This window comes from Dermacentor albipictus, chromosome 2 (genome assembly GCF_038994185.2).
Source record: "Dermacentor albipictus isolate Rhodes 1998 colony chromosome 2, USDA_Dalb.pri_finalv2, whole genome shotgun sequence".
Classification (NCBI taxonomy): Eukaryota; Metazoa; Arthropoda; class Arachnida; order Ixodida; family Ixodidae; genus Dermacentor; species Dermacentor albipictus.
In genome coordinates, this window is record NC_091822.1 from 74,284,644 (window position 1) to 74,310,327 (window position 25,684).

General features: G+C 46.2%; 1 protein-coding gene and 3 non-coding genes across 4 annotated transcripts; all 4 read right to left on the minus strand.

Annotated features, from left to right (window-relative positions):
* LOC135913093 (uncharacterized) lies at window positions 1-1,336 on the minus strand. Its single transcript, XM_065445758.2, has one exon. The coding sequence runs from the start codon at window positions 1,322-1,324 to the stop codon at window positions 119-121; it is 1,206 nt and encodes a 401-aa protein (XP_065301830.1). The 5' UTR covers window positions 1,325-1,336; the 3' UTR covers window positions 1-118.
* A 296-nt stretch (window positions 1,337-1,632) lies between these two features.
* Window positions 1,633-1,705, minus strand: TRNAF-GAA (transfer RNA phenylalanine (anticodon GAA)). The gene has a single exon. It is a non-coding gene; the product is annotated as a tRNA-Phe (tRNA).
* Window positions 1,706-1,955: 250 nt separating this feature from the next.
* TRNAF-GAA (transfer RNA phenylalanine (anticodon GAA)) lies at window positions 1,956-2,028 on the minus strand. The gene has a single exon. It is a non-coding gene; the product is annotated as a tRNA-Phe (tRNA).
* A 250-nt stretch (window positions 2,029-2,278) lies between these two features.
* Window positions 2,279-2,351, minus strand: TRNAF-GAA (transfer RNA phenylalanine (anticodon GAA)). The gene has a single exon. It is a non-coding gene; the product is annotated as a tRNA-Phe (tRNA).
* Between the last annotated feature and the right edge of the window lie 23,333 nt (window positions 2,352-25,684).

Here is a 25,684-nt window from a genome sequence, read left to right on the forward strand (position 1 = left end):
TTGCACTGAAAACCGCTCGATCCACACGCGTACCTTTAGAGCGTACGCGAAGCCCGATTCCAAAAAGGACGCCATGTCTTCACGACGTTAGTCCGGGCGCCCCAGTAGGGGCCGGGTCCTACTTAGGCGGTTTTGCCGCCGGCCGTCTGTCCGGCGGGATGTTTGGCTTCGGGCGCACGGGCGCACGACGACCCGCCTGCGCTTTTGGCGGCGGCTCGTCTTTGGCCCCGTTGTCAAGGTTGCCGTCCAGGTTGCCGTCCAGGCTGCCGGTCGAGTCCCTCGCTCTTTTCATAGCCGCATTGCTTGCACTCGATTCTTCGACGTCCATCAGGGGAGTTGCCGGTCCGTGCTCCGTGGCGGCCTCCTCGGCAGTGGCGGATTTTGCGGCCGATTCTTCTTTGGCTCCTTCGTCGCATGCCCTTTGCACTGCATCTTTCGGGCCCGTAGGCAGCACATTTACCACCTTCGTGGATTTAGCCGCCGGCACAGAAGGTGTTGCAACTGTGTCCGCCGGTGGTACTAGCACGCGGGAAGCCTCATCAACGTCAGCCTCGTCCATTAACAGCTCAGCCACGTCCTCTCGAAGCGCAGGTCCTGCGACGGATGCGTAAGTCTTAACACATTCCGTATCCTGGTGGCCGTAGCGACGGCATACTGCACATCTCGGGACGCGGCAGTCACGTCGGACATGTCCGGTGTTTCGGCACTTCAGGCAAAGGGGTGCTCTGCCCGGTACCACAACTAGGGTCTGCTCACCAGCTACACGAAGTTGATGGGGCAGGTCTTCTATGGTCATACCCGTCTTCAGAACCAGGGACACCGCCCGTGTCGACGATGCTTTATCTTGAACTCCTTGAACACGCCACTTTTCATGGAAAACGTCCGTGACCTTTCCGAACGGTAACAGAGCTGTCCGTATATCCTCGTCCGACACGTTATGAAGCATCCAATGCAGCTTCAGCCGCACGGCATGATTGGCTGGATCAACGACAATGCACCGATGTTCATTCACCTTGAGGTTCTTGGCGCTTGAAAGCCTTTTCACGCCTTCGTCGCTCTTGAAAGTAACCGCCCAAACGTGGCTCATCTGATACGCCCCTAGGGCGATGACATCAGCAAGTAGGCCTAAGCTAGCCAACGCATCTCGGAAATGTTCCACACGATACGGCCTGGCACGCACATCCGCATGCAGAAAAACTGTATTTAAAACTATCCGACCTGTCGGCAATTGAGGCAGCAAAACTTGGTATTCCGGGTCTTCTGAGGCAAAAATCCTGGTACCGCGGCCCTGCTGGGCCGCTGAAGCCGCTCCTACGGAGCTCATGATCGGCACGTCCGCTCGCTAGCGCGGCAGAAAGCCGAATCAACTGAGCTATTTCGGCGGAACGAGTACAAAAATGATGAGACGCTCCGCGATGGCTGGGTTCCCACGGACGGCCGCCTAACGTATCCGCAGTAAGGAAACTTCGTTTAAAAAGATTCCCTCCACCATTTGCTGTACAACACACACGCTTCTATTAAAGTTGAACAGTGGCGCATCGCGGAAGTAACAGAAAAGCTCACAATGCAGACTGAATTGCCAGTTGTGTTGTTATGTACAACGGATGAAAAAAAGAAACCACACTATGAAGATGCCGAAACCCGGGATCGAACCAGGGACCTTTAGATCTTCAGTCTAACGCTCTCCCAGCTGAGCTATTTCGGCGGAACGAGTACAGAAATGATGAGACGCGCCGCGATGGCTGGGTTCCCGCAAACGGCCGTCTAACGTATCCGCAGTAAGGAAACTTCTTTTAAAAAGATTCCCTCCACTATTTGCTGTACACTACACACGCTTCCATTAAAGTTGAACAGTGGCGCATCGCGGAAGTAACAGAAAAGCTCACAATGCAGACTGAATTGCCAGTTGTATTGTTATGTACAACGGATGAAAAAAAGAAACCACACTATGAAGATGCCGAAACCCGGGATCGAACCAGGGACCTTTAGATCTTCAGTCTAACGCTCTCCCAACTGAGCTATTTCGGCGGAACGAGTACAGAAATGATGAGACGCTCCGCGATAACTGGGTTCCCGCAAACGGCCGTCTAACGTATCCGCAGTAAGGAAACTTCTTTTAAAAAGATTCCCTCCACTATTTGCTGAACACTACACACGCTTCCATTAAAGTTGAACAGTGGCGCATCGCGGAAGTAACAGAAAAGCTCACAATGCAGACTGAATTGCCAGTTGTGTTGTTATGTACAACGGATGAAAAAAAGAAACCACACTATGAAGATGCCGAAACCCGGGATCGAACCAGGGACCTTTAGATCTTCAGTCTAACGCTCTCCCAACTGAGCTATTTCGGCGGAACGAGTACAGAAATGATGAGACGCTCCGCGATAACTGGGTTCCCACGAACGGCCGCCTAACGTATCCGCAGTAAGGAAACTTTTTTTTCTTTATTTCCGAAGTTCACACGAGAAACAATAAAGTCACAAACAATAAAACACTTCAGCTACACTTGAGCTGAGGCGATCAATGTTAAAATTTCTTCAATCTCACTAAATCATCAAGAAGTGTTACCCACTGAGGTGGGTCTTGCTGCGCCCGGATACATTCCCGAAGGTAAGCAGCGCTTTCAATAAAGTTTTCACGTGCACTGCGCTTATTAATGTCTGGATGCCTTACTTGCCTTCGTGTTTTCCACAAGCTGTGGGGGCCAAGAAGCATGAACAAATCATAGGGTACATCTTTGTGATTAACCGGTAAAAACCTGATACCATAAGGGTCTAGTGGTAGCTCTTTCTTGATAGTTCTTTGTAGGACGTCCCAGTGGAATATCGCGTCCCAGCCGTCCAGAACAAACATGTTCGACTGTCTCTGGCTTGTTACATAACAGACAGTTCGTTGTCCAAGAGACAAACAATCCCTTTTCTTGAAGCCACGTTTTGACAGCTAGTCTATTAGAATGTAAGTTGAAAAAGAATGTTTTCACGCCTGGCCTAACTGTCGCCTTCTACACTCACTTTAAAATATTCTGCCCTGGGCTTCCACTGTAAGGCGCACGGTACAATGGCACCGGCAGCATCATGTCCACAAGATCTTTATACAGCTTTTTCTTGGGCACACTGTACAAGTAGACTGGGGAAAAAGGCACTTCTAACAACTTACAAGAAAGCACAACCTCGCGCGAAAATCCGGTTACAGCAAAGCACATGTTTTCACCAGAGTACACTATGCTTCTTGGGAGTAGCCTTTGCAATCGGACCTTTATAGCCGTTCTTAAGAAGGTGTCATTTTCATCACGAAAGAAAATAAAGCGTGATACCAGTTGACACAAAAACAAGTGGGCCAGTCCAAGGCCTCCTCTCTTAACTGAAAGAAACAGGTTTGTTCTTCACGTTTTTTTCCCAGGTGGAAGCCCAAAAAAAGACGGCAAATACACGATCCAACTTTTGAATCGAGGTCCACGAAGCACACAGCACATTCATGAGGTACCATATTTTAGAAATGAGAAAGACATTGCAGACAAAGGCACGTGAGAAAATTGACAGATTCCTTCCTTGCCACGCTCCCGCTTTCTCTCTCGCCCTTGACGTCTCTTCGTTCCAGAGTGGGCTGGGATCGCGATAACATTCCAGGGGCACACCAAGGTATCGCGTTGGCATGGGAGACCATTGCAGCCGTGCGAAAAATTCCGGTGTAATATCCCATTCACGGTGCCAAAAACCAGAGTTTTTTTCCCAGTTTACTTGAAATCCAGTCTGGTTACAAAACCTTTCCACATTGTTCATAACTTCACAAATGCTATTTCTGTTCGTGCAAAATACCGCTATGTCGTCCGCATACGCAAGAAGTTTCACCTGAGCAGATTGCAACTTGAAACCCGTGACGTAATAGATGTTGAGAATGGTCAGACATAAAGGCTCTAGATACGCTGCAAATAGCAGGGGAGAGAGCTGACAACCCTGCCACACCGAAGAACACAGTGTGAGGCCGACAGTAAGGTCACCATTACCTATAATACGCGTCATACAATTTCCACACGCCATTCTTACTCCTTCTACTATTATACTACCCAGGTTAGCATGCTCTATAGAATGGAGAAAAGAATGTCATATGAGACGCGGTGGAACGCTTTTGCCAAGTCCAGCTGTATCATAGCCACGTGAATTCAAAGTGCGTCAACACAGTCCAATACGGTTCTGGCCACATGTATATTTGTTGCAATGCTGCGACCTATGATGCCACAGGTTTGGTGCGGCCCTACTAATTTGTCGATTACGCTCTGAAGTCGTCTGGCTAGTACCTTCATGTACACCTTGTAGTCGACATTAGTGAGGCTGATAGGTCTATAGGAACCCACTAACTCGTTTCTCCGGTTCATCAGACTTGGGAATAAGTACAATGTGTGAAATACCAAAAGACAATGGTACCTTTTTACGTTCATAGGCTTCTGTTATCACTTGTAACAAGAACTGAGAAACATCTTGTTTAAATGTTTTATAGAAGGCAGCGTTCAGCCCATCTGGCCCCTGGGCTTTTCCAGAAGGCATATCATCTACCGCTTTTTCGATCTCTTCCAAAGTAATGGGCAATTCAAGACGTTCCCCTACATCATCATCGAGTGTTGGCATCAGTCGTAAAAAATTCCCTTCAAACCCTTCCGCATGTTCGCGCCTACTGCTAAAAAGTTCAGCAATGTGTTCCGTAAAAGCGCGCTGAATATAACTAGGGCCGCTTGTAATGTGCCCCTGGTATCTTATTTGCCTGATTTCCTTTTGGCAAGCGTACCTTTTCTCGACTGATACCACCCGCTTTGTAGGCGCTTCGCCTGCCCACAGGTTTTCGCTCCTTGAGCGTATTATTGCTGCTGTGTACCTGTCAGTGTCAATACTTTCAATCTGACACTTCAGGTCTTTTATTTCTTTACTGAAATTTCCTGGCTGATTGCTTTCCATGCTAACCAAGCACTCAAGTTGTTCACGAGGTTCGTTTTCTTTGTCTTTTTGTTTATACCCAATTGCGCTACTCTTTTCCATTGCTTGTGCTTCACGTGTTCTTTGAAATTTTCCCATTCAACTGCAAAGTAGTTCCTTTGCGCAGCTAGCACACCGTCAAGATCGGTTTTAATTTCCTTGACAAATTCTTCATCATCTAAAATTTTCTCATTTCATTTCTAAAGATATCAACTAAAGCGTGATTTCCTTCCTTTCGTTCCAGAAGTCGTACTGACAAGGCAGTGATCACTAAACGACACAGGTATTACATCATAGGCAGTGCATAGTGGTAAGAGATCAGCAGAAACATACGGCATATCTAATCTTGTGTGACTGTCACGTCGAAAGTGCGTGTATTCAGGCCGTGTTCCAACCGAAAAGACACTTCCAATGTCCTCCAATAAATAATCGTGAACAAATTCAGTCAACAATTCAGCTCTCTTGTCCCTGAGTGGTCTACACTTCACTCGGTCAATAGCAGCACAGACATAGTTAAAGGGCCCCTGAAACGGTTCGGACAAATTTTGTAAGAGCGTAGGGGACAGCTTAAGTAGAACATTGGCACCATAATTTAAGCCAATCGTTACGTATTAAGGGAGCTACAAGCGATTAAAAGTTACCCTCCTCCCTAGCCACACTTTTCCTCCTCAACTCCTTCGCCGAGCCATCGTGGCTAAGCTCCGCCTTCACTGGTGCTGCGTCACGATGCGACGTCACATTGTCCACTTCCGGCTGCGTTGGAGCCCGCCCCCGCCCGCGCGAAACCTCGCCGCTAGCCGCTTGGGCGTCGATCACCAGCGACAGCTACCGAAGTCGCGTGCGTTGCAATCGTTCTTTTGATAGTCATTCGCGTCATGGACCCGGACCTTGAGGAACGGTTGCGCCGGATGAGCGAGGAGATGGGTTTCGACCCATATAGCGACACACCTTTTCGCAATCTGCTGCTCCACGCTGACGACGGTAGCAGCGATTCGCCACCACCAGACTTGCCGAGTTCCCCTGACGGCCCCGACGTCGACAACGATCACCGGTAAGCGTAAATACGGAAACTGACTTTCGCTATTCGATACGTGTCTGTCGTCTCGGAGCTGTCTAGCTTGTAACAGGAAAAACAAAAACATTCAGGTTGTAATGTGCACTCTTTTTGCTATTCAAAAGGCGCAGCACGACCGACTGAGACGGACAAAAAGAAACACAAAACGTTTTTTTGCTATTTCTGCACTCACGTTCGATCGTGCATTAACCGATTTCGTTGGGACGCTCTCTAGTTTATTTCGCTATGAATGTGTGGTATATATAACGACCGCCTCCGATGATTCGTTATGATGCAGGTGCGATTGCCAGCTTTGCGAGCACATGCCAACGGCCCTTGAGCAAGTGTGTTGCCGTGACGTGCCACAAGTGGTCGCAGAAAGTCCGGAGGCATGCATCACGCAACATGGAAGAGTTCAGGAGCGTGTCCTTAGCCCCGCGGTACTAGAAGCATTCTATTGGGAGCTGCAGGAGAACGGCGTTGCGGTCGACGGAGAAGTGCACAGGTAAAGTTTCGGTCACAGTACATGTGGAACTTGCCAGCGGACTCCGACTGCAACGTTGACCGCACCACTTTATACTCTTTCCTAGGAAGTATCGCTTTTTAGCGTACCGCCTCTTTACACGGTGGATTTGGAAGAGACTGGGGAGACGCAACAGGGTCGTGCTACCTGCATGCGTCGTATCCGCCATCCGGAGACAGTTCCCGTCGGCCGAATACGTCGGCTTCAGATGTCCACCTCTGTAGGCATGTTCAAGTATGACCGAGCTTATCAGATAATTGGTAGAAACTTAATTAATAGCAGATTGTTTATGCCATCATTCGTGCATTCATAAACGTGGTTTCTTTCACATCACGTTACCTTATTTGAGTAAGGATTCCTTTCGGTAGCATATATATATATATATATATATATATATATATATATATATATATACACACACATTGCCATCAGAACCTGCTTGACGAACACTTATGTCGAAAGTAGTTCAGTTTCCATCAAATCTTTCTTGTCATCGCTACAGGGTCCTGTGCATGTGCCAAACCTCTCCCTCATATTTACATGTAGCTACACAATTTTCTTTCAAGCCAACTCAGAAATTGATACCACATGCAAACATCCACTACCGAAATGGCAACAAATATCGTGTGTACACAGTTGGCAAGTGATGTGATTGCGGTCAAGAGGCCTGCACTAGTTCAATTATTTATTTATTTATTTATTTATTTATTTTTGTGCTTGGATTTGCCCATACAGGTTATTCGGAGTTCCAACAAGTGGTGGGCCTTCCTGGCTTGGTCAAGTTTTTGATGCTGCCCCAAGGAAAGGTGGCTGCCTGACCGCATTATACAGCCAAGTAGTTTTCTTTGCTTGCGTGCTTGGAACAGAGTGGGGCACATTTGACCAGACAGGTATTAGTGCATTGCGGGAGGGAACACATTTTATTGTGCTTGTATACCCTGCAGGAGAAATACATGAAAATAATAAGGCCTCTGTCCTGGGTAAGATGCAGGAGTGGCTTGAACAAAGGACCATGTGTCTATTGGCAAAATTCAGGCGAGCGGCCGAGTTGTTGGCCTAGGCTACCTAGATGACACGCATGGGCCGTCTGAAGGCCTGGATAGCCTCTGAGAGATGTGGTGCAGTGTTACCTCCGAAGTAGATGTGGGACAGGAAGGGCAGGATGCAGGGGATGCCCGAGCGTGACCTGTCCACGTGGCCTGAACAGCCGAAGTCAATGCAACGGCCGTGTGTATGCTCATGAGTTCGTCATGTGGTTGTGAAGGACTGACGTGACACAATAAAATTGACGAAAAAATGCAATTTATTTGGCGGGACAATATGTAGTCTCGGGTCACATGGTGCTCGCTGGGAAGTCTTGCTGGCCTAAATGTGGAACATGGCTGGTGGATATTCTGTTCCCACAAACAACAACAAAACAACCGCAGAGCAAGAAGTTCAGTTCAGATAACCTTGCCACAGTTTGCAGCCTCCCTCCTCAAATTTCTCTTTATATGTTAGCCTGTTGCAAGGTCTCCTGATATGCGTGCCACAATGCGCAGTGGAGCTTGAATCTTCTGGAATTTCCATGGCACTCAGAAAGTCAGTTTCGACACCCGCAACGCTCGGTTCATCGCCTGCCGATGACTCATTCTCCACATGAGCAACCGTGCCGTATTCCTTGGCCGTCATCTCCACTGAAGTTCTGCAGTCGGGATGTCTCTGCTATCATAAATATATGTTGGCGGTTGAGACTGACACGCTTCCCACTCTCCATTTCTAGTACATAAGAATGCGTAACCACCTGCTCAAAAACAGGACATTCCTGGGCCATGCCCAATCCTCCAAAAACTGCACTGTGGCTCCTTCGTTCAGCACTGGCAGTTCATGATGTAGCTAAGGGCTTTGGGTGCGCCTCGTGACTATAGATTCTGGTGGTGCTCCAAAGTCCGATACGTATCCTCTCGGCCACTTTCGCATGAGAAGTACTGACGAGCTAGCCCATCTTCCAGGGGAGAGACTCAACACGAGAAGTGGTTGTTCTTGATTTTTTTTTTGACGGTATGCAATTGAGATCCGCGGTCTCGCTTCAGTTTTTTTAATATCCATGCACTCAAAATAATTGGACTTATGAGTATGATCGCATCAACAATGTGTGTCGTTTTCTTATGGGGAACGGTCGGAATTGGTTTAATGTGAGGATACCCAGCCTTGCATTGAAGCCATAGGTTAAATGAAAAACACTGTTTCATTCAGGAATTTGACCAGATTTCTCCTGAATTTTGGGGCAAAGCTATAGGCTATTTTTTCGAGTATGGAGAAGGAACAGCCGTTGACTACTACCTTGGAAAATGACTGCTTGCGACTTGCCAACCCGAACCTATCTGAACCATCCATAGTCGTGCTAATATTTCATGGGATGACAAAGGCTCCTCAGCGCAAAGTTTTTCCTAACAAGCATCTCCGTCCCAAGTGCCTAATCTGCAACTGCTTCCGCCATGCTGGGTTCACTGCGCAAGCAGCCGAATCTTCAGACTCTGATAACGAAGGCAGCGATGCAGACGGGTCACCATCTGATAAGTTGCAGCCATGTGGGCAGCCCTGCAGGAAAGTGGAGATGTGCCCGCCGATGTACATCCAAGCTGACTCATGCATGGTGGTGCGTGAAGAACTGACAGACAAAGAGATGCTAAAAGCATCTGGGAAGACTGTTTTGTCGGACGAAAATGAAACTGCCATGCGACGTCAGCTCAGACCACTGACTACATCGAAGGTCATGGATGCGTTCGATACAATCAGGCACCCGCCGTGGTTGCTCAGTGGCTATGGTGTTGGGCTGCTGAGCACGAGGTCGCGGGATCGAATCCCGGCCACGGCGGCCGCATTTCGATGGGGGCGAAATGCGAAAACACCCGTGTGCTTAGATTTAGGTGCACGTTAAAGAACCCCAGGTGGTCAAAATTTCCGGAGTCCTCCACTACGGCGTGCCTCATAATCAGAAAGTGGTTTTGGCACGTAAAACCCCAAATATTATTATTGATACAATCAGGCACTGCATCGGGTCCCAGGACAACAGGGCAATGGCTCTGCTGGCGGCATGTAAGTCTCGTTACGCCATCGCCTGGCAAGTGCAAACAACCTAAGCCAACTGGTTTTTTAAACTAAAGCTTGGTTTTTGCGTCAGCGAGTCACGTGTCACCTATGTATTTTGTAATGTCACGACAATGAATTCCCACGAGAAACTTTTTCGTGCTCCCCGCCAATTTCGTTGTAGCAGGATTCATCCGTATGACCAATGGATTCACCGAGTGCAATGGGGCTTTGGTTTTGGCTATGACACCTTCCGCCTCCATTCGCTGCAACTCGGCACACATGGGCTTCATGAATGATTGAGGCTCCCTCCTTGGGCGCACAGCCATTGGTTCAGTGCCTTCTTTTAAATTTATCGAGCATGCGTACTCGAAGTGCCCAGTGAACAGCTTCGAGAATTCGTCAGTGATCCGTTGCTTGGGGTTCTTGCAGGGTCGGACATTGTGAACACACTGCACCAATCCAAATGTTTTGCATGTAGCCAACCTTAGCAGCTCCTGTTTCCCTTTCTACATTACGGAAAAACTGGCATTGTGCACGAAGTCCGCTTGAAGCACCTACGTAACAGTACCCAAGTGCTGTGTGACACTTCTATATCTCTTGAGCAGGGTGTTTGACATAGACATACCATCGATTTCAATCTGGTATAGCGAGAATGGTGAGACATTCGCCTGAACTGATGTGTCCACTTTGACATGAATTTTTTTCGTCATCCTCTGCGGTCGGGAACCAGTCATGTGAGCTGTAGATGCCCGCTGTGTACACTGCCATATATTCGAAGTATTTTGGCATCCTTGTTTGGATGCTCTACCCCTTGCACACTTCGGCACAAACTACAGCAAGCACCTAAGTGGCTTCATATTGGCAGATTCCACAAGTCTTTCCCCACACCAAGCACCATTTTAGTGGGTGCCTTCTGTCACAGAACCCACAGTAATGCAGAGGTTTGGCTTTCTTTTTACTGTCTCGTCCCTTGTCGACATGGTCCCAAACACAAGTCTGGCTCAATGCGATCTCAACCACCTTGCAGAAGTAAATGTTCCACCTTAACATCAACGCCTTTTCATGCAACAAGCATGCTTTCCGCTTGCTGTCCGTGGTGCCACCGACAAGCTGGTCGTGCAACATGGAATCCTTCAGTTCACCAAAATTAGACGATTGTCCTTTGAGCTACACCTTGCATGAAGATTGTTCGAACAGTTACCCTCATGCTGCATCCAGGTGTGCGGAAGACGCTCGTTTCAAACGTTTTGTTACGTTGTGGTTCGCAGTACACATTGAACTGGTGAATGTGCATCATAGCCCTCCTGTTCAGCCAGTGTGAAATGAAAAGTATTGAAGACATCTATGGCTTCTTGACCTCCTTAGAGAAGTAATATGGCAGTATGCTTCCCCTTGGATTGTCCTGAGGCAAAAAAGGTGGCTTTAGACTCTACCCGTTTCTTAACGAAATATCTCACAACAATAGAGCAAAGCTGTGTATCCCTATTGCTACTACCATCAACAGTGATCGAAAATACTTGCTGTTTTAGGGCATCCAGCCATTTCCCAAACAATTTATGTCGTCTATGTTCGCCCACTTGCGCAGCGTTTCGCTTCTTCGCACTTGGGGAACATCTTCCGGGAATGAAGTCCGGCATGATCGCTCACACTCAGCGGGATGTTGTGCAGTGGGATGTTGTGTTCAACTAAAAACGCCGTGAAGAGGCATTCTGCACGAATCACACCGAGGTAGATGTCGCTGCATACAAAACTTGCTAGACTTGGCTGGCTGTATCCCTGATGCTTTTCCAAAGCAATGTGGACCTTGATGTCAGAATTGCCGCCATGCGAGATGTTCACATCACAGGCACACATGGGGCAGAATCCGAACTTGTCCCCTTTCTTCGAAGGCACGAAGCACAGAATTTCTGCTGTGTACGGTTTTAAAAAAACTTGAAAGTACTGTCGGGGCTTGGCCCGCCGTTGCATTGCGAAGCCACGACAGGTCGGAGTCGCACTGCGTCCGACGCGGCAGCTAGTCGCACATAAGGCGAGGCCAACATTACAGTGACTGAAGCTGACTGAAGTCCAAACCTGTGCGCCCGCGCGAACAAAGGCAACAGCATGGCAACAGGTTCGCAGAGGCGCTAGAGGTGCTATCGAGCTTTGGATATGTACTTGTGACCCCTCTAGTAGATGACAGAAGTCACTACAACCTTGCAACAGCTGATAACGATACCACGCATACGTATTGCCCACTCATGGCGACGCAAGGTACCAGGGTTTAGTTTTAGTACATTGTCACGTTTTTTAGCCGACGCAGTGGTCCGTAATTCTCCCTTGACATGCCAAGTCTTTCATGCTGCCCCAAGGAAAGGTGGCTTCCTGACTTCCTTTAGCCGAGTGGTTCTCTTCATGTGTGTGCTCTGAACAGATCAGTGCATACTTGACCATGCAGACATTGGTTTCGATGAAATAAATCATTGCAACTGCATTACAGATGTGTGTGTACACTTGATTAATGCTGTCATGTGGTCTCGAAAGCTCTCTTGACAGGCGAAGTTTTTATGGCTGCCTGAGAGCATTAGGATTAGCCCAGTTCACACAAACAGTGGTTGGTGGCTGTCTAGGTGCCATTTCTTCGTGTTGATGCCGTGGGGAAGCGGGTGCGCCTTTGTTTGATGAGCTCCTGCTTTGATGGTCTTTCAAAACAATGCGACATATGGCATGGTGGAGACTGTTCACAGCTCAGAAAGCTCTCCTTGTATAACGAATGTTCGCAGCGCTCCAGGACATCTTGCATAAGGTCATCAATGTAGCCTGCATATTGAAGAAATGCAGTATCGGTATGCAGTTGTTCAGAGAAACCAAGTTGTGTGCCATTGTTTCCAACCACCTTTTCAATCTTTTGTGCTATTTCTTTTACTACTCTGCGACCATACATTAGAATTCTGTTTCTGACACTAAGTAGAATTTAACTTTCTCAAATGCAAGAGCTCATTTGAATTAGTCCAGCAGTTGTCTAATGAGAAAAGTTCGGAGAAGCAAGAGTTGACGCAAAGGTAAACCTTCCTATAAACGCATGCATGTGTGGCACTCGTCCAAGCACAAACATCTTCTAATAGCCACAAAACTTGGTTGTCCATAGGATTAGCACCATGCGCATCTAGCTAGACAAAATGATACACAAAGATTGGCTTTCCCTATAATCCTGCAAATTCCTGAGTAATTAAACAAAAAGCTGTACAGTACACACGTAGAGGTTAACTGTCATATTCTGCGTTCCTGCGAGTACAATTTTGCCAGATTTGGCACATCTTCAGAATTTCATTGGGTTTACTGCTATGATAATTAGAAATGGCACTGTAGGGCATAATACCCCACGTTTTATTGAAAAATTGGTTGACAACACTAGAGACTTACAAAACAGTGAAAATGCTGAAAATATCCTATAATTGCCCTACGGTTGGCAACAATTTTGCACATGCGTGTTGGTATGTTACCATCTGTCCAGAAATATTACGTACCATAGCTTGGATCCTTTTTCACTGTGGTCACAGTGAAGTGGCCTCGCCTTGGAGGATTTAATTTTCCAACGCTGCTCTCCATCCCGAGTGAGTGCTTGGTGCCGTGCAGCATTCTCATTGAAGTGGAGCACAGCAAGCCTCGTCCTAATAAATGAGAAGTTTGAATTATGGCCTCGTCTTATTTTTTAGATGTCGAAAAAAAATTACCTCTCTTGCATTCCGTCCGCTGAGAAGGTATTGGACTTTGGAGCAAACCGATTGAGCACGCTGTGGAAGGACTCCAACGAGAATGTTTGCACCTCGGGTGAGAGCCGGCGGATGTCTTTCACTAATCTCGTGTTGTCCACAATGCTCTTGAGACGAATAAATGCAGGCGATGCTGAAACAGATGTAAGAAATTAAACATATTTTCAGCTTTTCATCTGAAGATGTGATGTCTACACTGTGAGAAATGCTCTGTAGGGCACTAATTAATTTACAATAGTGCTTACTTGGCTTCAACCATTCCCTATCGGCAAAGGAGTCGTGGAGGCATTTTTTGTAGGGTCCATCGTAGCCATCGTGTTTGTTGCAGACATGGTTAAGGAGGCTTCTCCACATGCTAACAAGCTCTTCATCGCCTTGGCCCATGGCAGCCACCCAGTAGAGGTGGTTTAGGATACCCTGGATCCATGGTCTGAGAACTTGATGCTTGCAACTGGCAGCCAGGAGCTTTTTTTTTTCAGACCTAGAATATGTGACAAAGGCTTGTGATTAGATGGTTTATTTACTGACACTTGTCGAAACGCAAGGGTTGTTGCGCAAGTAAGATGGTTGTTACTAATCAAGTAGCAGTGTCAGGTGCTGTATTGTCTGGTCTGGACCATAAAATACAATCTTTATGCAAATTTATTTTCTTTTTGGGAAGCTAACAGACATTCCTGTATGTCACCTGTCCTATGAGTATACACATATTTTCAAAGATTGGTTGTGATAGACAGTGTTCCACCTTCTGAGATGCAATTTTGCAACAGACAGGCATAATTTGCGCGATAAATCGCAAGGAACAGGTAGGGAATAAAAAAGGTTGAGTATTTTTAATTACTCACTTCACATCACTTTTTGCAATTGAGGAATTGAAGCAGAGCAATAGTGAAGTCATGGTTGCTAAATGGATATCTTTAGACCACACTCCCTTTCAAGATAAGCAGCCTCAAGGTGTGCCAAGAAATACATTAGTGTTCCAGCTAGCAGTTCCTTCAAAGCATGTGTCATACAGTTCGGGATTACTTTAGCCACAACACCAATGCATATTTCAGAGTATTATGTCTACAATGTCACGGAAATGGCATCGCTCTTAGGATGCAAGTTAGGCAGACATCTAGGCATTGCGATCAAACATGCAAAAAATGTTTGCCTCGTCACGTAATCCTTCTGAATTTGCCGAATGGCAGCACATGCAATTCTTGTGGGTGCAATTACTTTAAAAATTGGCCTAAAATTTGTATGTGTGCTTACCTTTAGCAACACGCCAAACATCAAACCAGTGCTTTATGTCTGGCCTTTCCACACGGCAGTATCGGGTGACACCAGGATGCCGGTCTGTGAAAAGATCGAGGCTTAGTAAGCAAGGAGGTTAGATAAAACTTCTAGAGTAGCAGTCCCTCACGTGAGTGAGTGAAGCTGCAGCGGTCATGTTGCTAGAGGCAAAAGAGTGCGCATCCCCAGCATAGGTGGCTGTGAAATATGTGCAGGAGTCAGTTTCACCTACAGTACCGCAATAAAATAAGAGAAGAAACACCTTTCATATGTAAACCACATGGCAATTAGGTGTTGTGAAAAAACAAAGTTTCTGCATCCAGCTCTTGCTGCAGGCTTCGATAGAAGCAACCAGCAAGGTGCTTCTCCGTGTTGAATTACGAATAGTCTTTAATGCGATGCGACTGCTCAATAGTCACCCATGAGTACCTGCTGTTTGGCAAGGGACATTCTCGGCCACCTTTTGCAAAGACCTAATACACTTTTCACCTGCAACTACTGACTATAGAACTTCTGAAAACAAGTCATTTTGGCACTAACATTCTTTATAGCGCCAAACTGTGATCAGTCATGTTTTAGAGCGCAGCTCTTTGGCGTCCGTTCCTGGGTTTCGCGTCGTCGTCGGCGTTGTCGGCCTCGTAACCAGCTCCGCCCCCCTTCGCTGGAGTGGGAGACGAAGGACGCGAGCCGCGAATGGCGGAGACCAATGAGAGCGGCCCCTTCAGTGACGTGCGCGCGCGATGCTGGTGTCATGCGGACCCTCCTTACGGCTCGATGCGCACTCGTGTCTGGTCTCAGCCGATCCGCTCGTTTCGTACTATCGTCTGCTCGCGCCAAAGCTCTCGCCCGCGCCTGTTTGGTTCTGTTGGGTCGGTCTCGTTCGCGCTTGTTTTGGTTGTTATTGTGTGAGATTGTTTCTTAATCTGATTGTATGCGCTATGCGAATTGTATAGTACTTTCTGGAAGCCATGCGGCACCAGCGATCACACTGGAACCTTTGACGAGTCATGTATAAACGCCGGCTCGCTTGATCCGCAGATCAGATTTTCGACCATTACCGACTCTGCTACATGTCTCTCTCAAATTCTTTGCTTCAAAATATCGCGAAATGGAAACACGTATAGAGCTGCGCTCAAATTTCGCATTAGGGAGTATCGTAATCGTCGGATAATTTTTTTTAACCACTGGATGGCATGTAAACAAGAAAAGGTGCGAGGCAGTTGTGATAAAAATCATTTGACACCCACAACAGCAGGTTCCTTGCAGTAGTCACCCGCCCATGTCACTAAAAAATGGTGCCATGCACACGGTTTCCTATTTCAGTACCAGCAAATGTACTCTTAGCTCATTGCATGTCGCTATTCACAGCTAGCGCCACCAACCCTTGCGATAAGCCTCATCTCTTTCACAGAGAGTGTGGTGGAGTGTTGTAAAAATTAATGTTTTTTTATCATTCCTAGCAGTGCTACAAATAATTTGACCCTGCAAGAAAGATATTGAGACTTAGGGGGCAGGGGAGGTTGCTATTTTGGAACTTCACAATATACATAGCTGGGCATCTGTTTTCAAGTTGATTACAACAATCTTATCAAGATGCTCTAGTACACACAGCAGCACTGCTTACTGTTTCATATTGCATAACAAAAAATAAAGAACACAAAGTCTGTACGGAACGTGTTGTCAGAGAACGTATCCTGATGCCCAGCTTCTCGACACCCACCAAGCACTTGGCAAGTCCTTTTTTTTCCATGCAAACACTGTTAGGCACTTCGGGTGACTGCATAAATAAAGCAGATAGTTTCATAAGAATTCACACAATATGCTTACTAATAGCAGTTCTATTGGTTTACCTCTCCAACTTGAACTTGTTCTGTGTGCAAAATGCAGCCATTCTGCATAGAAAGCATACTGTATGTCATATACTTAGCACTGTAGCCTGGAGCGTCACATCGCCCGTCACCTGCCAGGTCGACTTGCAAGCCAGCAAGCTCATTGGCCACTTCAGCTTGCTTACGGTGGAAAAGCTGGAAAACCAAGTGCATAACACACAATTTTTTGCACTGTTCCACAATATAAAGGTAGTACATTTCATAACTAGAAGCGTCAAATGCATCGCAACAAAACTGCTACAGTTTTTCTACCCCAACAACTTCCTAATCTACTCTGGCTCCATTCAGTTGTGGCCATGTGCGAGTCACTACGAGCTAGAAAATGCAGTATGGTAAAAATGTTCGCTGTCAATCAAATGAAACACACCAATGGTTTCGAAAATTCAACACCATTTACCAGAGTTAGATGTCAGAATAAATTAGATGGGCCAGCTGGTTACAAAAATTATGCAGCATGATGTTTTGGTTCAACTTTAGATGGCCAGTTGAGATACGCAGGGATAACGCCACTGTTCGTCCTCAGTATCCTGTGTTGGGTCATCTAAATTTGCACAGCGAGATCACGTTCTATAATATCAGACTTGCTAGTCATGCAACAGCTGTTCATTGTGCATTACCTTGCTGGAGCATTATTCTACAAGCATGCATAAATCATGCTCCGGTTCGTTGTGAATGTGGTCAAGTAAGTGAACCTCATTTATGGCAGGCAGCAAGTAGGCCCTCTGGTAGTTGTAGAAGGTCCGTTCCGTGATGGTCTGCACGCCAATAGAATTTAGGCACCGCATTGTCGCAGCCACTGCACAGCCAGAAAATAGAACTCCTGCTGCTAGAAGAATGTTTCCAGCTCCAGCTCCACTCCCACGCACAATTGGCTGGCTCCTCCACTGGAGCAAGTGTTCGTTGTCACACCTGCCCTCCACTATGAGCAAAGTGCCCACAACCCTGGAACTGATGTCGCCTACAGCGTGGCCACAGACTTTGCAGGTGGTGAGCAATTATCTTAGGCAGCCCTCAAAGACAATGAACTTCCGTTCAGTATGCAAGGGTTCTTCTACCTGTGTGGTGACTTCTGAACACTCGTGGTGAGCACTGCAAGCGAAAGGCATCGCAAAACATTTCAATACTTGTGCGTTCATGCCTATTTGGTATTGTACAACACACGGTGGTACCAGTTATTTGGCTGTCATTTTGCTCATTGTAAGATATGCAATCTAAAACCTGTCACTATTATCCTTCCTATTTATAAAATAGAGCATAGTTGCAGGCTTCTCGAGAGAATTCTGCTGCATTTCTACATCTATAGTAATTTTCACACCTATAGCACTAAGTTGTACTCACTCTAGCCCATTGTATCAGAGCTTGAGTGTCGTGCCTCTTTGAGAGCTATGAAGGGTAGACCTATGAAGACTTGGGTATGTTGGTAGTTCATGTTGGGTGTGTTGGTTCTTCTCGCACCTGCAAGAAATACTTGCTCATGAAGCTATCTGAAGGCTCTCATAAAATTATAATTCTGATGTTTGCTTTTCATTTAACATTTTTGCTTGCTTGCGTTACTTCTTGAGTTAGTATGTTTGTAATGTTCCTGACCTTCACCGATATGCTCTCGCACTAGCCCGCTTGTTTTGCTATTGTTTCTTGAATAACTAGATTTGTTCACTGAATATGTAGAACCTTTCTTATAGTTTGTTCTTACATGTATTTCATGCAGTTAGCATTCAGGGGACACTTCATGCACTGTTATGCAAAATTGTGAGAGGTTAATTTATTTCGTCATGAGTCTGCTGTAGTTTAATGCACATCATACCTGCAGAAGCTCTCGCTGAATGATGGCAGATAGCTAGTGTCTACATTAGCTGCTGGCTTGTCTTCATCACCTGCACAAGAGTCATCCACTTCCATTGGCAGAGGTGTTGAACCACGGAGAGGCCTGAAATTGGCCGGGATCAATGGTAGTGAGGCAACTTGTATTGCAGTGTCTCTTTGGGATTCAGGGGATGCAGCTTCACGGTCATTCTGCACTGCAGTTCGTGTGGTGGAGGGACCCTCGGTCTGTGTGGCTACGGAAACCATAACTTTTGCGGTCATGTGCACCTGCGTGGCTGGATTAAAACCAGTTGGGTAAGCAAAACATGGTTGAGTGATAACGTGCCTAATTTCTTATCTATAATGAACTATATTTGTTGTTATTCTGCTACCATGCAAATTCTGTCAATAAAGTATAACTCCGCACCTGTGCATAGAATGTGCATTGTTTCTGACTTGTTTGGTCAGCTTACCAACAGAGCGGCATTCTGGTGTTGTCTGATTTTCCACTGTTCTTGTGGCCTTCCTTGTGGCTGTCTGGCACACACATCTCTGCACGTGCTCCTAATATGTGGTGGATAACAATAAACACGTACATGGAAACTCAGTATCTTCTTACATGCACATTGCAAACATCACACTGCATTTCATGCATCATACAGTGTGGTGCACCAAATACATCACAATTCATTTCATCACCACACTGGCGTTTTTTTTCTTCTTTTTTTGCTATTAAAATATGCCCATGCAAGGCGAGTTGCCTTCGAATTGCGAGTAATTCAGTTTAAGTACGCTAGAAATGCCCGTGGTGCTTATTTATTTATTTATTTACAATACTGCCAGTCTCTACTGAGACCATAGCAGGAGGGCACTACACATATGTACATGTACACTGATAATGTTAAGTATTAATACATGTATAAAGTCAGTTTTGCACCTTAAAACATAAACAATTTTCACTACAAAAATGTATACACCAAACACAAGTACATGCAAACTTTCAAAAAAAAAGGTAAGAAATGGCAATTGAGGTATTCTATGCTGCATACCCGACTACATACACAGGGCACAAGTACATGGTAGTTTGCACAATCAATAATAGCACTAGCAATTTTAACCTGCTAAACAATTTTTTCAATTTTTAATTCAAATTGAGACAGTGACTCTGTGTTAGTGGTGAGAGGTGATAACATATTCCATTCACGGATCGCAACAGGAAAAAAGGAATATTTAAACACATTATTATTACATTTATATTCTACTAAGGTGTTTGTGTGTCTGTGCCTGGTAGGTCGTGTTTGTGAATAAGATATGTAACTTGAAATGTCAATTTTGAAAGAATTATGCAGAAGTTGATAAAGAAATTTCAAACGTGCCTGTTTCGCTCGTGCTTCGAGCGTAAGGAGCCCAGAAATTGCTAGAAGATTAGAGGGAGAGTCTTCACGTCTAAATTTGTTGTGGATAAATCGAATGGCCTTCTTTTGTATTGTTTCTATTTTCTTTATGTTAGTTTGGGTGTGAGGGAACCATACAGTGTTTCCGTATTCGAGGATCGGCCTAACGAATGCTTTGTATGCTAGGAGTTTTGTTGACAAGGGTGCGAGTCGAAGTGATCTGCGTAGGAAAAATAACTTTTGCATAGCAGATGAGGTAATGTGGTGAATATGCTCGTCCCACCTTAGGTCTGACGTTATTGTTAAGCCTAGATATTTATATTTTTGTACTTTAGTCAAAACTGTACCATTTATGGTGTAGCGAAAGTCTGAAGATTCTTTTTTCCTCGTTATGGTCATACATGCCGATTTTTTTACATTGATTATCATCTGCCAGTCTGAGCACCATTCCGCAATACTACTAAGTGATTTGTTAAGGGAGTAGTGATCTTGGTCATTTTTAATTTCTCTATAAATGATACAGTCATCCGCGAATAACTTTATTTTACAGTCTATGTTAGTGGTTATATCATTAATATACACGAGAAATAACAAGGGCCCAAGCACGGAGCCCTGTGGTACTCCTGACGTAACTGATACTATATCTGATGTTGTATGTTCGAAAATAACAAACTGACTCCTATTAAACAAGAACCCACGAACCCAAGCAACAATTTCTGTGGGTCCGATAATGCTTTTTAGTTTATTTATTAGTTTGGTGTGACAAACACAATCAAACGCTTTAGAAAAATCAAGTAGAATTAGGTCCGTTTGGCCGTGATTGTCAATACCCAACGCGAGATCGTGTATGACTTCTGTTAATTGAGTTATGGTCGATAAACCCCTGCGAAAACCATGCTGGTTAGGGGACAGGATGCCTTCGTTTTCAAAAAAAATTTTTAAGTGTTTTAGAATTATATGTTCGAGTAGTTTGCATGCCGTGCTCGTTAACGATATTGGTCTGAAGTTTGATTCAACGGATTTATCTCCCGACTTGTAGATCGGAATAATTTTAGCTATTTTCCAATCTTTGGGTAGTTTTGATGTCGACAGGGATTTACGGAAAATAAGCCCGAGGTATCTGCTACACCACTGTGCGTATCTTTTAAGAAATTGGTTGGGTATATTGTCCGGACCACATGCTTTTTTAGTGTCTAGGGCAAGAAGAAGGTTAAGAACACCAGCGTCTGTGATAACGAGTGGGTCGATAGTGGAAACAGTCCGTGGAACTAAGTCCGGCATGACGCCATTATCGTTTGTGAAGACCGAACGAAAGAATTGGTTATATCTGTTGGCTTTATCCGCTTTTTCACTTGATGAGAGCTGAGTTGTGAGTGTGTTTTTTTGGCGAAAGTGGTTCCAGAATCTATGTGGATTGTTCTTTATAAAGCTGGGGAGTACGGTGTTGAAGTAATGGTGCTTCGCTTCTTTGGATTTCTGTTTGAAATTTTTTGCTGCAAGCACTAGCCTAGGGGTCTTAGATGGAGTATTGCCTGTTGCCTTGCTAGCTTTGCGTAACCTTTTGAGTTGGCGTTTTGCATGTATTACTTCCCGAGTAATCCATGGGTTATTTTTCAAGGGTTTTTTCGATTTAACAGGGATAAAATGGGTTACACAGTGGGACACTATGTCTTTAAAACGTATCCAGACAACATTTATATCAGACAAAGGATCTGAGGCCAATGCCGACAACTCTTGGAATTCGTGAGATAAATAGGTTTGTATGTGGGCGTCATCTGCTTTGTCGAAATTGATTATAGTTTGTGCTGTGGTTTGCACTGATATTTTGTAATCTAGTGGTAAGATACAGATCGGAATATTGTGATCGGATATGCCTTCTATTACTTCTAACTCCACTTCTTCTAAGAGAAAGTTACTACTAAGTAAGATCAGGTCAAGTATACTCCGAGACTCGTTTTTCACCCTTGTGGGGTATTCCACAATTTGGCGTAAGTTGAAATTTAACATCATATCGAGAAGGGCTTCTGAAGCCTTTGTTGTGTACTGCATGGTAGACCAGTTAAGGTCGGCAAGGTTAAAATCACCCATAAGAATAACACGACAATTTCGAGCATGTTGCTGCAAATATTCTTGTATGGCAATTATGCATTCGTGTCCACATACGGGGCTTCGATATAGGCAACCAACAACTATACTTGTGCCTTTAGTGTTAATCTTACAAAAGATTGCCTCGGCATCAGCTACCTCTGGAAGAATGACCAGTGGGATGTAAGTGACTGTGGGATATGAAGTTAGCTTCTGTACAATTATATTCTGGAGTACCCAAAATAAATTTTCACATCTGTGGCGAGAGCCGCAGCAGTTGAACTGCCCTGTCCTAGGCCGTCCTGTTGCACAGTGAGCAGCTGCACATGAGTAGCGCCCGCATGTGGTACATTTACATGCATTTATTCACTTGTTTCAGTACTATATGTTGTACAAGTTGAGAGTACTTACCTGGCTGGCGGAGGTTTTTCAAGACATTGACACTCTCCGCCACGCTTTCCCGAGGTGGTGTATGACGCTGCAAGAAATGAAATCAGCGACTTGTTTTCACAGCGCACCACATGAAGGATACCAATGCATTGCACTGCTTTCTTTTCATTCGTATCGGCACATTCGCAACACAGTTCCGTTTTCTTCGCGTGCTTTTGCACTTGCTAAAAAATGCGTGAAGGCCCGTAACATGCACTGTCACAGCTACATTACACGCTTGACCACCCTCTGAAACATGAACTTTACGATTATTTATAAAACGCCGAGCTCTTGCCGCTCGACATGCTACAACCTAGCAGACTGGTCGCTGTATACCTGGAGGCCGCGAGCTCTATTATTAGCTAGGGTAGATCTATTTGCGCTCATTCTATGGGAAACATGCCATTTGCTATACACTGCGGACTTCTCCAAAATTTTCCGCTGGTCCGAAGGTGTAGATAGCAGTGCGGTAGTGTCCAAAGAGCATAGTTCCGATATCGTGCCCGACAAGCAGCAAACGACCTATATTGCTCGTAACTTACCTTTGCAACGCGAAGGAACAAAGACGGTAGGGCCTCGTCTCTGAGACGAAATCTGTGCGTGCCGACTCCCAATCGCTGCATGAGCACGGTATTGTAGTTATAATCCTCCGGCGTAAAGTGGCGGCCGCAAACGCGCAAATCCTGGCGCCGATCGGTTACCGATAGTCCGATGCGCTGCAGCCACTCTGCTCGTATGCTGCCTTACAGAGGGACACGATTTCGCAACTTCACATCTTTCCAGTCGCTACGTCTGCAGCCCACAACGCAACAAGGGTGATTCATCGTGCTCACGAAAAGACTGACCGACACTGACGGCGGAGCTCTCGTCAAAGACTGCGCACGTTGTAACACAAGCAGACGACACTTGCTGTGTGCCGGAAGTGCTCAAGTGTACTAAAAAACTATTCTTGTGTATTCTCTTTAAGTTATTTTCTTTTTACAAAAACAAAGTAACTAACATTCCAACTATTACGAGCATCATTTGTTCACCATAAAGTTGGAAAAATTATCGACCACGCACCCTGGTCAGCCAATCAGATAGCTCGCCCACGTGACGTCATATGGGTTATTTGCATCATATGGGTAGGGGCGGCTTAAAATTCCGCCGAGCAGTGTGCTACGATCGGCAGCGATGTCTATTTTTAAAACCTTATAATACATTACACGCTTTACGCAGAGCACTTAGATGCATCAATTAATGATCAGAAGGACCTACTCTAACGACTCAGTACGTTTGTAGAAAATCGCCAAAATCGTTTCAGGGTCCCTTTAAAGTCTCCCAATAGAAGCAACAACTTGCCGCAATTCAAGTACGGCTCAATGGAATTTAAAAAAAAAACATTTACGCTCATTTTCAACATTCGGGGCATAAACACACAAAACACGCCAGTGTAAGTTCGAGAAAGAAAATCAACAACCAAGAAGCGGCCACTTTCACATGCAAACACAGACTCCACGCTTATGCCTAATGTGTTGCGAATGAAGAGATGGCGTCCCCTTTCTTATGGATTAGGATTATGTTAGCGTTCTTCCAAGATTCCGGTACGCTCGAGGTCATGAGGCATTGCGTATACAGGGTGGCCAGTTTCTCTAGAACAATCTGCCCACCATCCTTCAACAAATCTGCTGTTACCTGATCCTCCCCAGCTGCCTTCCCTCTTTGCATATCTCCTAAGGCTTTCTTTACTTCTTCCGGCGTTACTTTTGGGATTTCGAATTCCTCTAGACAATTTTCTCTTCCATTATCGTCGTGGGTGCCAATGGTACTGTATACTCAGATTTAGGTGCACGTTAAAGAACCCCAGGTGGTCCAAATTTCCGGAGTCCTCCACTACGGCGTGCCTCATAATCAGAAAGTGATTTTGGCACGTAAAACCCCATAATTTAATTTTTAATTATTGCACAGCTACTAGGTCAAGGTCACCATCAAGAAGCAGGCGATTAAGCTGACATTGCCGCCTTCGTGCTCCCAGCCCTCTAACATTCAAAGTTGCTACTCGCAATGGGGCTCTGAGCTCAACCACCATAAGTCTACGTAATAAAAGGGAGCCTGACCCGCATGGTGCCTACCTCTGTCGACCATGTGACTCTCCCGCCTGATGTTCCACAATGATGTTCTGTTTGACTGTCTGGCCACCCAAAGGGTTCTCTGGTGGTTGTCTCGAAGTGGTCTTAGGCACTTCCTCGTCGCAACCTCCACTTTGCATGCGCACAAACACGAAAAGTCAGCCAAAAACACTGTGTCGGTCGACACACAACCGACGCTGACATACCACAGAACACAGAAAAAAATTACGGAGGCGGTTTACCCTCCTGCCGTGACTCGGCCAAAAGGTTTCGCCGCGGCATCAACGACCAACGTCGACTTCCTGTCGTTTTTGGAGGCGGCTCCCCACTGCTACTACCACCGGGCTGCAGGTTCTCACCGGCGCTCTCTTCGCGGGACCGTTTTCCAGCGGTTAGGGCAGCCGCTTAATCGTCGGCGTCTATGGCGTCGACAATGCGAGGCTCCACGCGGTCCGGCGTTTTCAGCGAAACTTTCGTGTCGGCAACTGCACTGTGACCGCTGTCGCTTTCGGGGCCACGCTGCGCTAGCTGAGATGCCACCACTGCAGGAGATGTCAACGTTGTCTTCTGCTTAACCAGAGGCGTAAACGAAGGCCCATCTTTCGTCTCCGTTTTCCCAGTTGTCCTCGCTGCCTCTTCTGCGTCCGCTCCATCCATCAAATGCTCCGAGGCATCTTCACTGGTTCCAGGGCCGGCGATGCTCGCATAAGTACGGGGGCACTCGCCGTCTTCGTGAACGAAACGCCGACAAGCTCCGCATCGCGGCACCTTACACTCCCGACGAATGTGTCCCGTACCTCGGCAGCGAAGACATAACGGAGGCCTTCCAGGCACAACGACGAGCGCCAACTCACCCCCAACGTTAGGCTGGTGCGGCAAGTCGTCCAGTTTAACACCAGCTTTCAATTTACGTGACGATTCTGCTCGTTGAGCCTTTCTCTGACACACCGTGCACTCGCCAGCGCTCCCGGGCCACCTCGGAAACATTCCCGTACGGTGCAAGCGCGACACGCACGTCCTCGTCCACCACGGTGTGAAGCAGCCAATGGAGCTTGAGACGTACGTCCTGGTTCGCCGGGTCAATAACCAAACAGCGGCGTTTTTTGACGCGCAGCTCACCGACGCCTGCAATCTTCTTAACGGCATCCGCATCCTTCAGCGTGATGGTCTAGACATGGCTCATCCGATACGCCCCCAGGGCGATAACATCCGAGAGCAGCGATTGCCTAGCCAACGCGTCTCGAAAATCTTCCACCCGGTACGGGCGGACCCTGATATCCGCCGGCAAAAAAACAGTACTTAAAACTAAACGCCCGGTCGGGAGCTTTGGCAGAACAAC

Excerpts from the sequence above, each read along its gene's own strand:
- LOC135913093 (XM_065445758.2), bottom strand. The coding sequence starts at position 1,324 with ATGAGCTCCGTAGGAGCGGCTTCAGCGGCCCAGCAGGGCCGCGGTACC.